The sequence below is a fragment of the Vicia villosa genome, linkage group LG7 (assembly GCF_029867415.1).
Source record: "Vicia villosa cultivar HV-30 ecotype Madison, WI linkage group LG7, Vvil1.0, whole genome shotgun sequence".
Taxonomy (NCBI): domain Eukaryota; kingdom Viridiplantae; phylum Streptophyta; class Magnoliopsida; order Fabales; family Fabaceae; genus Vicia; species Vicia villosa.
This window is the reverse complement of record NC_081186.1, coordinates 31,716,211-31,730,608: the sequence shown is the minus strand read 5'-3', so window position 1 is coordinate 31,730,608 and position 14,398 is coordinate 31,716,211. Positions and strand designations below refer to the sequence as shown.

The window sequence follows — 14,398 nt, the reverse complement described above, 5'->3', positions numbered from 1 at the left end:
GTAGAGTTAGCCTCAACCTTGGACTTTGTACAAGGCAGATATTCCCATTTAAGTCAAAAGATCCCACACTGATAGATCTTCCCCCATTAAGAGTCAGCCACAACCTTTAGCTTTGTACAAGGCATAAAATAGAGTCTCCACAATGAGTCTTTCCCCACTAAGTCAGCCACAACCTTGGGCTTTGTACAAGGCATAAAATAGAGTCATCCATTGTCTCGAAACTCTGTTTCCTCAGCAGTCAGTCACAACCTTGGGCTTTGTACAAGGTAGAAAATAATGTCTCCCTAAGTAGAGTCAGCCACAATTCTGGGCTTTGTACAGAACACTAAATAAACTTTTCAATCAAATAAAATAAACACTCTCCAACTAGAGTCAGCCTCAATTCTGGGCTTCATATAGAACACAAATTCTTTTAGTCAAGGTCAATTCCCAGTAGAGTCATCTCCCAGAGTCAATAAAACCTCTTTTAAGCCTCAAGCTTGGGCCTCATACAAGACAGTCAAAAATTCAAATCTTTCATACAGTAGATAGACATGATTTATCTCTATAGAGAGATATTTCTTCTATTTCACCACATTCTTAATTACAAACATTTCAATTTCAATTTCAAACATTCTCCCATTTAGGACTCTGAAAGGCATGCACTGAGGCACACACACCCAGACTTGTACACTTTCCCTAATCTGGTTGAGAATCTTTCTTTCATTCAAGAGACATGCGACTGGCATACTTGCACACACACAAGTAAGACCCCTCTCTTATGAAACAAACTCAGCTTTTCTGTCACTTCAAATGTTTGTGGTGGAATAGTAGAAAAACCTCTCTGTAAAGATGACTTCATGTCTCTTTCTTGTAGACAGAGATTTAATCCAAGCTTCAACCTTGAGCTTCAAGCAAGGCACCCAAAAAAATCAATTCATTTCCCTAATTAGTTCCCCGAACTACAAAAAGCTCTGACTTCCATTAGGGATATGTAGGCATGAGATTCACATGGAATCTCAGCGAGCTAAACAAAAACCAAAAACAGTCAGTTCCTCTATCTTTCAATTCAATTCAATTCAATTCAATTCAATTCTCTCTCCAAACACAAAGGAGAAACTTTCCCAATCAATTAGCTAACACAAACACATAGACACAGAGAAGGTTCCTAAAGAGTACTATGGATATGTAGGGTGCTTAAAACCTTCCCTATGAATAACCGACCTCCCGGACTCCAGAACTTCTGATTAGGTGAAATCCCCACACCTAGAAAACTCTTAGGGTTTATTTGAGATCTTTTTCCCCTTCCTCCTCGTAGGATAATTAAAAAGTCCGTGTGCTATCGTAGGAAGAACTGAAATAAAATTCATCGTACAAGGGCGTCTCTCTCCTTCCAAATTTCGCGTGAAGGGTCCGGCGTGCCGTCCTCCCAAGTGAAACGGGGAGGGAAAAAAACGACACCACACAATGGTACCACATGCATGTGCATAATTTCAAGTTGCATAATGAGTTTCATTTTGAATGGTTGTGTTAATGATGTGAAGGTTATTGAAAATTCAAGTAACACACGCTCGATGTCAAACTGGATGTTATGACATCTACAATTATGAAGCACAGACAGAAATAACAAAACAACATAATACAGTAAAGAACACAGAGAATTGTTTACCCAGTTCGGTTCAAACAACCTACTATGGGGGCTACCAAGCAAGGGATGAAGTCCACTATCAGTAGTATCAATTCAAAGCTAAACTCTCCCGTTTATAACTTCTCACTTAATCACTACCCAATGACCCTTCTACCTAGGTTCTACCTAGATATGGAATATCTCCATTCCACTCCCCCTCAATCACAGCAGTGATTACACATACACAATAAACAATTACAGATAGAAAACACACTTCAAAAACACACCTTGATCTGCTTAAAAGCTTCAATCAAGAGACACACACTCGTGCTTAAAAGCTTAGAGTGACACAACAAAAACACAAACTAATTCCAACGCAATCATCAAAGATAATAGTGTGGATCACACGAGACAGTTACAGAACAACAGTTCTTCACAATACACAATCTTCTGTCTGCGTTCCAAATTAGGATTGCAGGTCTTTTTATATGCAGTTTTGGGCCTTGGGCTTTTTAAGAAACACATTAGGGTTAACAAAGTTAACCTAATTCACACACCAACTGTCTGTTACACAATGTGTTGTCAGTAGGATCTTCTGAACGAAATGTGCAGCACTCAATAGAAAGTTTCCTAAACAGATAAAAGTGATAAATCAGGAAACACAATTAATAAACAGTAACAGCTCTTGCTGTCACACATGGATGTCATGACATCGATCATGACGTTCACTACAAAACCTGTATTAGCTCCACACATATATGCAACCTGCATATACACAATCAACCAGGTATGTTTTACCAATAATGCAGCCAACATGCAAACACCTTCAATCTCCCCCTTTGGAAATTTTTTGGCTAAAACATCCTGTCACACCATACCAGAGAAAAACTTGCAGCGGATAACCAAAACACAATAACACAAGCTAATACAAACAAACAGCATACATCACCAGTATGCACACAGTGCTCAGACAAAAACAGACAGACAACCACAAGAGTAACACAAGCACAAACAGATCAACACAGAGATAAGCAAATAGAATTGTTGATCACACACAACCACCATTCTTGTTGTTCTGGGGTGACACATAATACATCCCCCCATGTTTGGCCACAAATGTTTCCAAAACCAAAAGAAAACTCCTCGCTCAACGAGTTTAAATAACTCCAAAAATTTAAACTATCCGTGAAGAAAAATAAAACAGACGGAACTAAATGCAAAAGAACAAATCAAACAAAACAAAACTAAACACACTAGACTCTAGTTGCAATTAGTGCTCAGAGTCAGATCCAGCTGAGGTGTCTGAAGAACTTTCTTTCTCAGGGTCATCAGCAGGACTAGCATTTTCTTCTTCCAATTCTTGATCATCTTTATCTTCCATTTCTTCAGTATCTGCTGTAACACCCGTATAATTTTAATATTAATTTAATTGGATTATTGAATTAATAATTAGAATTATTGGGGATTTTGTGAAAATAATGGTTTATGGCATTTGGGCCATATGAGTAATTAGTAAAAGAGGGAGGGTAATTTTATAATCCTTTTTACTAAAATATTATATTATTTTCATAAACATTTGGAACTGGAAAGGAAGAAAGAACGTGAAAGAACGAAGGCTGAGAACACGAGGAACTGAAGGAGATCTGTAGAGGGAGAGACCAAAGATCAAGAACAATTATCTGAGGTAAGGGGGGACTTTCCGTTAATCTCTATTATCGTGTTATGAGTAGTAATGTGGATTAGGAATATTATTTGGTTGATTGATTCCAAATTCTGAAACATTCATCTGTGTTCATCATTTGGGTTTGAACTGTAATCCCTAATAACTGATAGATTAGGATATGATGAATAGAATTGGTTAGAGAATCATATGCTACTGTTTGTGGATGAATTCGTACACTGTTAGATGCATTTTTCTGGTTTTTGGACTCAATTTCGTAGACTGGTATGAGTGGGAACGAATGGGTTTTTGGACTGTGTCGAATTCTGCAGGTTACTGGGCATTTCTGGTGTTTCGCGTATGAAACAGTGCCATACGCGTATGGAATGAGGCTGATACGCGTATGGGGGACACTCCCAAGGGGCTATACGCGTATGATACGCAGTTGCCCTGTCCCAAGAACCACGTACTGGTGTGTTGCGTACGAGAGCGTATGAGGATGCACATACGCGTATGGGAATAATTGTAGAGGAAAAATTATTCTGGTGATACGCGTATGGCAGGGCTGATACGCGTATGGAATTTTGGAAAGAGGAACATAGCTCTGGTGATACGCGTATGGAGAACTGATACGCGTATGTGATGGTTTACAGGCTATTTTTGTGTTCTGGTGGATTGCGTATGATACGCGTATGAGGCGTGTTGAAACGTCTATGGATGCGTATGAGGCATAGTGATACGCGTATGGCGTGTTGTGTGTGAAATTTCTGTTTTGTGATTTTCTGGAAAGTTCGATGATGTGTAACTTTCGGTTGGTATGTCTGTTTGTGTACTGTTTCGTACTGTGTAAACCTTGTAATGTGATTCTGTGGTTTACTGATGATTGATTATGTTGAATGATGTGATGTATATATGAACATGCTTGTTATTGATGATGATGATGATGAAATGAGTATGGTTGATGCTACTCATAGATTGGTAATGATGAAAGTATGTTATATATATGTTACATGCATTCATAAACATGAGTTGAATCCTATATGATGAGAGGATTCATCGAGGGGCAGAATTCCCATTGTGTGGAATTGGTGCTGGCAGGACCGTTTCTGAATTGATGATAGATCGGTCGGTGGATGATTCCACTGGTGATGATTGGTACCACATGCATAGTGTCAGTTTCATACATGTGCATGATTTGCTATAACATGATTATATATGTTATGTGTTGATTGTTTGTTTGTCTGTGGATATATGATTGGTGATTGTCTGAATATGAAACGATTGGGTGAATGATATAACTATGACATGTTATTATTTGTGATGTGATAACATTGGTTAACTGTGATGAGACTCACCCTTACTTGTTGTCATTTTTCAGATTGAGGATAGCGGCGTGACTTGGTGAGGATTAGCTCATAAGTCTGTTTTTGGTTATAGTGTCGGTGTCATGCTCTGGTAGATGTAACACTGGGAACACGTTTGTGTATGAGTTTGGTTATAACTCTATTTGGTTGTTGATTGAGTCAGATACATTATGATGAATGTTGACTCTGTGTGCTTTAATTCCGCTGTGTAAAACATGATTTTATCTGTTGAGTTATAATTTCAGTTGTTTTCAGTGAATGCATGACAGGTACCGACGTGTGTTTATTTATTTTATGAATTGTGATACCCCTTGCATGCCTACTCTGATTTATTAATTGTTTAATTGCCGCGGGTTATTAGAGGGGTGTTACAATAGTGGTATCAGAGCATAGTCGGTCGTTGTGACCAGAGTCTTTGTGTCAGTCCTTCGGTGTATGCGACTAATACGAGTTATTGTCGATACTTTTGTTCTGACTGGGTTATTTGTGATTAAGCAGAACAATGGCTGGAAGAGGAAGAAACGATGATGCTCTCGCAGAGGCTCTGGGTATGATTGCTGGTGTGCTTGGAGGAGGGACTGTAGGAGCAGGAATCGGTGCTGATAGGCAATTGGGGAATTTTCAGAGGAACAATCCTCCAATGTTCAAAGGCACGCATAATCCAGAGGGTGCTCAGAAATGGCTCAAGGAGGTCGAGAGGATTTTCCGAGTCATTGACTGCGCCGAGAACCTTAAGGTGAGGTTTGGCACTCACATGTTATCTGAGGAAGCTGATGACTGGTGGTTGTCAACTAAAGCCGAGCTGGATGCTGGTAATACAGCAATTACCTGGGCTGTGTTCAGGAGGGAATTTCTGAGGAGGTATTTTCCTGAGGATGTCAGGGGAAGAAAGGAAGTTGAATTTCTGGCACTGGTTCAAGGCAATATGTCAGTACCGGAATATGCTGCCAAGTTTGTGGAACTGGCAAGGTACTATGTGCACTACAATGATGATGAAGCCAGTGAGTTCTCGAAATGTGTCAAATTTGAGAATGGTCTTCGTGATGAGATCAAGCAGGGTATCAGGTACCAGAGGATCCGGAGGTTTGTTGACCTGGTAGATTGTAGCAGGATTTTTGAGGAAGATAGCATCAAGCTGAAGTCATCTCACTCTCGCGAGTTAGTTGACAGAAAGGGTAAGAAGCCCATGGATAGAGGTAAGCCATATGGTAGAGGTAAACCTGTTGATTGGAAGAAACCCAGTGGGGGAGATTCCAGTGCTCGTATCAGGTGTTATAATTGTGGTGAGATGGGACATCGTAGGAATGAATGCAAGGTTGATCAGAGGAAGTGTTACAAGTGTGACCAAGTGGGTCATATTGCTGCTGACTGCAAGAAAAGGATTGTGACTTGTTTCAACTGTGGAGAAGAAGGTCACATCAGTCCTAATTGTCCTAAGCCAAAGAAGAACCAGTCAGGAGGAAAGGTTTTTGCTTTGACCGGGTCAGATACTACTCCAGAGGACAGGTTGATTAAAGGTACGTGTTTCATTCATGGCACACCTTTAGTTGCAATTATTGATACTGGAGCAACTCATTCTTTTATTTCCTTGGATTGTGCTATGAGGTTGAATCTTGAGATTTCTGATATAAATGGAAGTATGGTTATTGACACTCCTGCGTCGGGTTCAGTAACTACTTCGTCTGCATGCCTGAATTGTCCGGTTGACATTTTTGGTAGAGAATTCGGGATGGACTTAGTGTGCCTTCCGTTGAAAGAACTTGATGTGATCCTGGGAATGAACTGGTTGGAGTTCAACCGTGTTCATATCAACTGTTTTACAAAGACGGTAATCTTTCCTAAAGAGGTTAGTAATGATAATCTGGAGATGACAGCTAGACAAGTGAATGAGGCTATCGGTAATGGTGCAACTGTGTTTATGTTGTTTGCATTGATGAATGTGAAGGAAAAAGGGGCGAGAGGCGAATTGCCTGTGGTGTGTGAGTTTCCAGAAGTCTTTCCAGAAGATGTGAATGAATTACCACCGGAAAGAGAAGTGGAGTTTTCTATTGAATTGGTTCCGGGAACTAGTCCAGTGTCGATGGCACCGTACCGTATGTCGCCGTCTGAATTAGCTGAACTGAAGAAGCAGTTATAGGAATTGCTTGAGAAGAAATTTATTCATCCTAGTGTTTCACCGTGGGGTGCGCCTGTGTTACTGGTAAAGAAGAAAGAGGGTTCAATGAGGCTGTGTGTAGATTACAGACAATTGAACAAGGTTACTATCAAGAATCGGTATCCATTGCCGAGGATTGATGATCTGATGGATCAGTTGGTTGGAGCATGTGTATTTAGTAAGATTGATTTGAGGTCTGGGTATCATCAGATACGTGTGAAAGATGGCGATATTCAGAAGACTGCTTTTAGAACGAGGTATGGACATTATGAGTATTCTGTAATGCCGTTTGGGGTTACTAATGCACCTGGTGTTTTTATGGAATATATGAACAGGATCTTTCATCCTTATCTCAATAAGTTCGTGGTGGTATTTATAGATGATATTCTGATATATTCTAAAAATGAGGAAGAACATGCAGAGCATCTCAGAACTGTGTTAGGATTGTTGAAAGAAAAGCAACTTTTTGCCAAACTGTCGAAGTGTGAATTTTGGTTAGAGAAAGTTAGTTTTCTTGGACATGTGATTTCTAAGAATGGTATTGCTGTGGATCCTACAAAGATTGAAGCTGTGTCTCAGTGGGAAGCTCCGAAGTCAGTATTAGAGATTCGTAGTTTTCTTGGTCTTGCAGGTTATTACAGAAAGTTCATTGAGGGGTTTTCAAAGTTAGCATTGCCGTTAACTACGTTGACCAGGAAGGGACAAGCCTTTATTTGGGATGCCAAGTGTGAAGAAGGATTCCAAGAGCTTAAGAGGAGATTGACTAGTGCTCCTATTTTGATTTTGCCGAATCCGACAGAATCATTTGTGGTTTATTGTGACGCGTCACTGATGGGTCTAGGTGGTGTACTGATGCAGAATCAACAAGTGGTCACTTATGCGTCGAGACAACTCAAAGTGCATGAAAGGAATTATCCGACTCATGATTTGGAGTTGGCAGCCGTGGTCTTTGTTTTGAAGTTGTGGCGACACTATTTGTATGGTTCGATATTTGAGGTGTTCAGTGATCATAAGAGCTTGAAGTATCTCTTTGATCAGAAAGAGCTGAATATGAGACAGAGAAGGTGGTTAGAATTTCTGAAGGATTACGATTTTGGTTTGAATTACCATCCGGGTAAGGCAAACGTTGTGGCTGATGCATTGAGTAGGAAGACTTTACATATGTCTATGCTGATGGTGAAGGAATTGGATTTGATTGAACAATTCAGAGACTTGAGTTTAGTGTGTGAAAGTACTCCTACTAGTGTTAAATTGGGTATGCTGAAGCTGACTAGTGGTATTCTTGAAGAAATCAGAGAAGGTCAGAAAGCTGATGTTGGATTGATTGATAAGTTGACTTTGGTTAATCAAGGCAAGACTGGTGAATTCAGAGTTGACGAGAATGGTATACTAAGGTTTGGTGATAGAGTTTGTGTTCCTGATGTTGATGAACTCCGAAAGCGTATTTTGGAAGAAGGACACCGTAGTGGGTTGAGTATTCATCCTGGTGCTACTAAGATGTATCATGATTTGAAAAAGTTGTTTTGGTGGCCTGGAATGAAGAAGGAGATTGCTGAATTTGTGTATTCTTGTTTGACTTGCCAGAAGTCAAAGATTGAGCATCAGAAACCATCTGGGTTTATGCAACCGATGTTTATTCCTGAGTGGAAGTGGGATAGCATATCAATGGACTTTGTTTCGGGTTTGCCGAGAACTGTTAGAAATTGTGAAGCTATCTGGGTTGTGGTAGACAGGTTGACGAAGTCTGCACATTTTATACCGGTGAGAATGGATTATCCGATGGAGAAGCTAGCTCAGTTGTATATTGAGAAGATAGTTAGTCTTCATGGTATTCCTTCGAGTATTGTGTCGGACAGAGATCCGAGGTTTACATCTAAATTATGGGAAGGTTTGCAGAAAGCTTTGGGTACTAAGCTGAGATTGAGTTCTACTTATCATCCGCAGACTGATGGACAGACTGAGAGGACGATTCAGTCGTTAGAGGATTTGTTACGTGCTTGTGTGTTGGAAAAAGGAGGTACTTGGGATAGTTATCTGCCTTTGATTGAGTTTACCTACAACAACAGTTATCATTCGAGTATTGGTATGGCTCCATTTGAGGCTTTGTATGGTAAGAGATGTAGGACGCCGTTGTGTTGGTACGAATCTGGTGAGAGTGCTGTGATTGGTCCAGAAATTGTACAACAGACTACAGAGAAGATTAGAATGATTCAAGAGAAGATGAAAGCTTCTCAGAGTCGACAAAAGAGTTATTATGACAAAAGGAGGAAAACACTTGAGTTTCAAGAGGGAGATCATGTGTTTATGAGAGTTACTCCTATGATAGGGATTGGTCGGGCATTGAAGTCGAAGAAGTTGACTCCGCGTTTTATTGGACCATTCCAAATTTCAGAAAGGGTGGGAGAAGTGGCTTATCGTATCGCTTTACCGCCGATGCTTGCGAATTTGCATGATGTGTTTCATGTATCTCAGTTGAGGAAATATGTTTCAGATCCGTCCCATGTGATCCAAGTAGATGATGTACAGGTGAAAGATAACTTGACTGTTGAGACTTTACCGGTGAGGATTGAGGATCGAAGGCTGAAGCAATTGCGTGGCAAGGAAATAGCTTTGGACAGAGTGGCTTGGGGAGGACCAGCTGAGGGAAATGTTACCTGGGAGCTTGAGAGTCAGATGAAGGACTCTTATCCAGAACTTTTTCCTGAGGTATGTTTTCGAGGACGAAAACTCTTTTAGTGGGGGAGAGTTGTAACACCCGTATAATTTTAATATTAATTTAATTGGATTATTGAATTAATAATTAGAATTATTGGGGATTTTGTGAAAATAATGGTTTATGGCATTTGGGCCATATGAGTAATTAGTAAAAGAGGGAGGGTAATTTTATAATCCTTTTTACTAAAATATTATATTATTTTCATAAACATTTGGAACTGGAAAGGAAGAAAGAACGTGAAAGAACGAAGGCTGAGAACACGAGGAACTGAAGGAGATCTGTAGAGGGAGAGACCAAAGATCAAGAACAATTATCTGAGGTAAGGGGGGACTCTCCGTTTAATCTCTATTATCGTGTTATGAGTAGTAATGTGGATTAGGAATATTATTTGGTTGATTGATTCCAAATTCTGAAACATTCATCTGTGTTCATCATTTGGGTTTGAACTGTAATCCCTAATAACTGATAGATTAGGATATGATGAATAGAATTGGTTAGAGAATCATATGCTACTGTTTGTGGATGAATTCGTACACTGTTAGATGCATTTTTCTGGTTTTTGGACTCAATTTCGTAGACTGGTATGAGTGGGAACGAATGGGTTTTTGGACTGTGTCGAATTCTGCAGGTTACTGGGCATTTCTGGTGTTTCGCGTAATAAATAGTGCCATACGCGTATGGAATGAGGCTGATACGCGTATGGGGGACACTCCCAAGGGGCTATACGCGTATGATACGCAGTTGCCCTGTCCCAAGAACCACGTACTGGTGTGTTGCGTACGAGAGCGTATGAGGATGCACATACGCGTATGGGAATAATTGTAGAGGAAAAATTATTCTGGTGATACGCGTATGGCAGGGCTGATACGCGTATGGAATTTTGGAAAGAGGAACATAGCTCTGGTGATACGCGTATGGAGAACTGATACGCGTATGTGATGGTTTACAGGCTATTTTTGTGTTCTGGTGGATTGCGTATGATACGCGTATGAGGCGTGTTGAAACGTGTATGGATGCGTATGAGGCATAGTGATACGCGTATGGCGTGTTGTGTGTGAAATTTCTGTTTTGTGATTTTCTGGAAAGTTCGATGATGTGTAACTTTCGGTTGGTATGTCTGTTTGTGTACTGTTTCGTACTGTGTAAACCTTGTAATGTGATTCTGTGGTTTACTGATGATTGATTATGTTGAATGATGTGATGTATATATGAACATGCTTGTTATTGATGATGATGATGAAATGAGTATAGTTGATGCTACTCGTAGATTGGTAATGATGAAAGTATGTTATATATATGTTACATGCATTCATAAACATGAGTTGAATCCTATATGATGAGAGGATTCATCGAGGGGCAGAATTCCCATTGTGTGGAATTGGTGCTGGCAGGACCGTTTCTGAATTGATGATAGATCGGTCGGTGGATGATTCCACTGGTGATGATTGGTACCACATGCATAGTGTCAGTTTCATACATGTGCATGATTTGCTATAACATGATTATATATGTTATGTGTTGATTGTTTGTTTGTCTGTGGATATATGATTGGTGATTGTCTGAATATGAAACGATTGGGTGAATGATATAACTATGACATGTTATTATTTGTGATGTGATAACATTGGTTAACTGTGATGAGACTCACCCTTACTTGTTGTCATTTTTCAGATTGAGGATAGCGGCGTGACTTGGTGAGGATTAGCTCATAAGTCTGTTTTTGGTTATAGTGTCGGTGTCATGCTCTGGTAGATGTAACACTCGGAACACGTTTGTGTATGAGTTTGGTTATAACTCTATTTGGTTGTTGATTGAGTCAGATACATTATGATGAATGTTGACTCTGTGTGCTTTAATTCCGCTGTGTAAAACATGATTTTATCTGTTGAGTTATAATTTCAGTTGTTTTCAGTGAATGCATGACAGGTACCGACGTGTGTTTATTTATTTTATGAATTGTGATACCCCTTGCATGCCTACTCTGATTTATTAATTGTTTAATTGCCGCGGGTTATTAGAGGGGTGTTACATCTGCAAACTCCTCATTCTCATCCATTTCCAGAGTACGTATCATTTGTTCAAGAGACATTTTTCTAGATTCCAGTTCTTTGCAAGTCTCTTTTATTATGGCTGTGACTTTTGCTTTACTGACTGATGCTCCAAATTTGGAAGTTTCAGCTGATGTCATGACAATGTCTGGAACATGCTTTCCTTGAATTAGTTTGTAATGGAAAGCCAATGGACTTTATCTTTTGCACACTACATCATGTTCATTGAGAATGTTTGAATATTGATCCAGAATTATACCACTCAAGAGGGATGGAAAGGCGATTGGACCCTTAATACTGAAGCTTCCAGCATACTTCATGGTTTGGTCAAAAATATATGCTCCATAATCAAACTATGCCTTTGTTCCTACAACATACATAAATCTCCCAAGCACGGTTGAGATAGAGGACTTGTGATTTGTTGGAACCCAATTAGCTGCTCCTATTTTGTGAAGCATTGCATACTTGATGCTCAGCTTACTTGCAGTTAGCTTCTCTTTCATGGGCCAGCTTTTTACCTGCTTGGCTATGATCACTTGATAGACTTGTTTGTCTGTTACTTCCAGCTCGGTTTGAGCTTCATCTGTTCTTCCCAAGAATTTATTAATCACAGAAGGAGAGAACGATACACACTTACCTCTTACAAACACCTTTCTGTAATCTGCACTTCTGCTATTGCCACAATCTTCAGATAGGTTTACCACAAATTCTTTGACCAGCTTCTCATAACATTTGGGTAGATTGCACACATTTTTTAGCACTCCAGCTTCTTGATTCAGCTCTAAGACCTCCTTGTTTTCAAGAGCAATTGGAGCCGATTCCCTTTCAACAGCCAATCTCTTTTGGAGAACATATTTCCATCTGCTGACAGTAGAGGCATAGTGGAAAGACACATTATAAATGGGAACTTCAGGGATGCTAGCAGCAAACTTACTGGTTGTAGGCTTCTTCCTTAATGGAATGTCAAGGACATTTACATCAACATCAGATTCAGTTTCAACAATTTCCCGCTCTTTTCTTTTCTTTGGAATGACCCTGCTCCAAGATTTTGAAGGACCAACCCCTTTACTCTTGGTAATAGCTTTGATCTTGACAGGACCTGCAGAAGTACTCTTCTTCCTGACAGTGTCTTTGGCAGGGTTGTTCACTTGAGTGCTCCCTTTTGGTGATCCTTGAACAGCATCTTTGCCTTTTCTTCTTGTCATTAGCCTGTTGGCTACACTCGGATTCAATGAGGTAAGTAATTCGTCGTCATAGTACTCATATAAGTCTACCACATTAGTATCAGTTTCAGTATTGGCCTTAAGGTGCTCATTATTGTCAATGTCATTGACATCCTTGGTGACATTGGTATTCTTAGTAACCCTTTGTTCATCCTTGTTGATTTCTAGGTAACTATCAACGGTGTGAACAGCCTCAGCCTTACTGGTGTTATTGAAGGGATCAGCCATTATGGTTTGAAGAGGAATAGATATTCCAGACACTTGATGATTCTCCTTCAGAATACGAGTAACAATCCTGGTAATTGCGCTATCGACATATTTGGATCCTTCTTTAGTAAAAGAGTTTTTGTCCTCGAAAACATACCTCAGGTAAAGAGTTCCGGATAAGAATCCTTCATTTGGCTCTCTAGCTCCTAGGTAACACTTCCCTTAGCGGGTCCTCCCCAAGCTACTCTGACCAAAGCTATTTCCTTGCCACGTAGTTGCTTCAGCCTTCGATCTTCAATCCTCACAGGTAAAGTTTCAACCATCAAGTTGTCTTTCACCTGTACATCATCTACTTGGATCACATGGGACATATCTAAAATGTATTTCCTCAACTGAGACACATGAAATACATCATGCAAATTTGCAAGCATTAGCTGTAAAGCAATACGATAGGCCACTTCCCTCACTCTTTCAGAAATTTGGAACGGACCAATGAAACGCGGTGTCAACTTCCTTGACTTCAACGCCCGACCAATACCTGTCATAGGAGTAACTATCATAAACACATGGTCTCCCTCTTGAAACTCAATTGTTTTTTTCCTCTTGTCATGATAACTCTCATGTCGACTTTCAGAAGCCTTCACCTTCTCCTGTATCATCTTAATCTTTTCAGTAGTCTGTTATACAATTTCTGGCCCGATTACAGCACTCTCACCAGATTCATACCAACTTAACGGTGTTCGACATCTTCTACCATACAAAGCCTCAAACGGAGCCATACCAATGCTCGAATGATAACTATTGTTGTAGGTAAACTCAATCAAAGGCAGATAACTATCCCAAGCACCTCATTTTTCTAGCACACAAGCACGTAACAAATCTTCTAATGATTGAATCGTCCTCTTAGTCTATCCATCCGTCTGCGGATGATAAGCAGAACTCAATCCCAGCTTAGTACCCAAAGCCTTCTGCAAACCTTCCCAAAACATGGACGTAAATCTCGGATCTCTGTCAGACACGATACTCGAAGGAATACCATGTAGACTAATTATCTTCTCAATATATAACTGAGCCAGCTTCTCCATCAAATAATCCATTCTTACTGGTATAAAATGTGCAGACTTCGTCAACCGAACCACAACGACCCAGATAGCTTCACAATTCTTAACAGTTATCGGAAAACTAGAAACAAAATCCATTGATATGATATACCATTTCCACTTAGGAATAAACATTGGTTGCATAAACCCAGATGGCTTCTGATGCTCAATTTTTGACTTCTGACACGTCAAACGGGAATACACAAACTCAGTAATTTCTTTCTTCATTCCAGGCCACCAAAAAAGCTTTTTCAAATCATGATACATCTTTGTAGCACCAGGATGAATACTTAATCCACTACGGTCACCAAACCTCAAT

General features: G+C 39.9%; 1 protein-coding gene across 1 annotated transcript; it reads right to left on the bottom strand.

Moving 5' to 3' along the window:
- Positions 1–11,902: 11,902 nt before the first annotated feature.
- LOC131618826 (uncharacterized) lies at positions 11,903–13,000 on the bottom strand. The gene has a single exon (XM_058889984.1). It carries the CDS (start codon positions 12,998–13,000, stop codon positions 11,903–11,905), a length of 1,098 nt encoding a protein of 365 aa, XP_058745967.1.
- Positions 13,001–14,398: the final 1,398 nt, after the last annotated feature.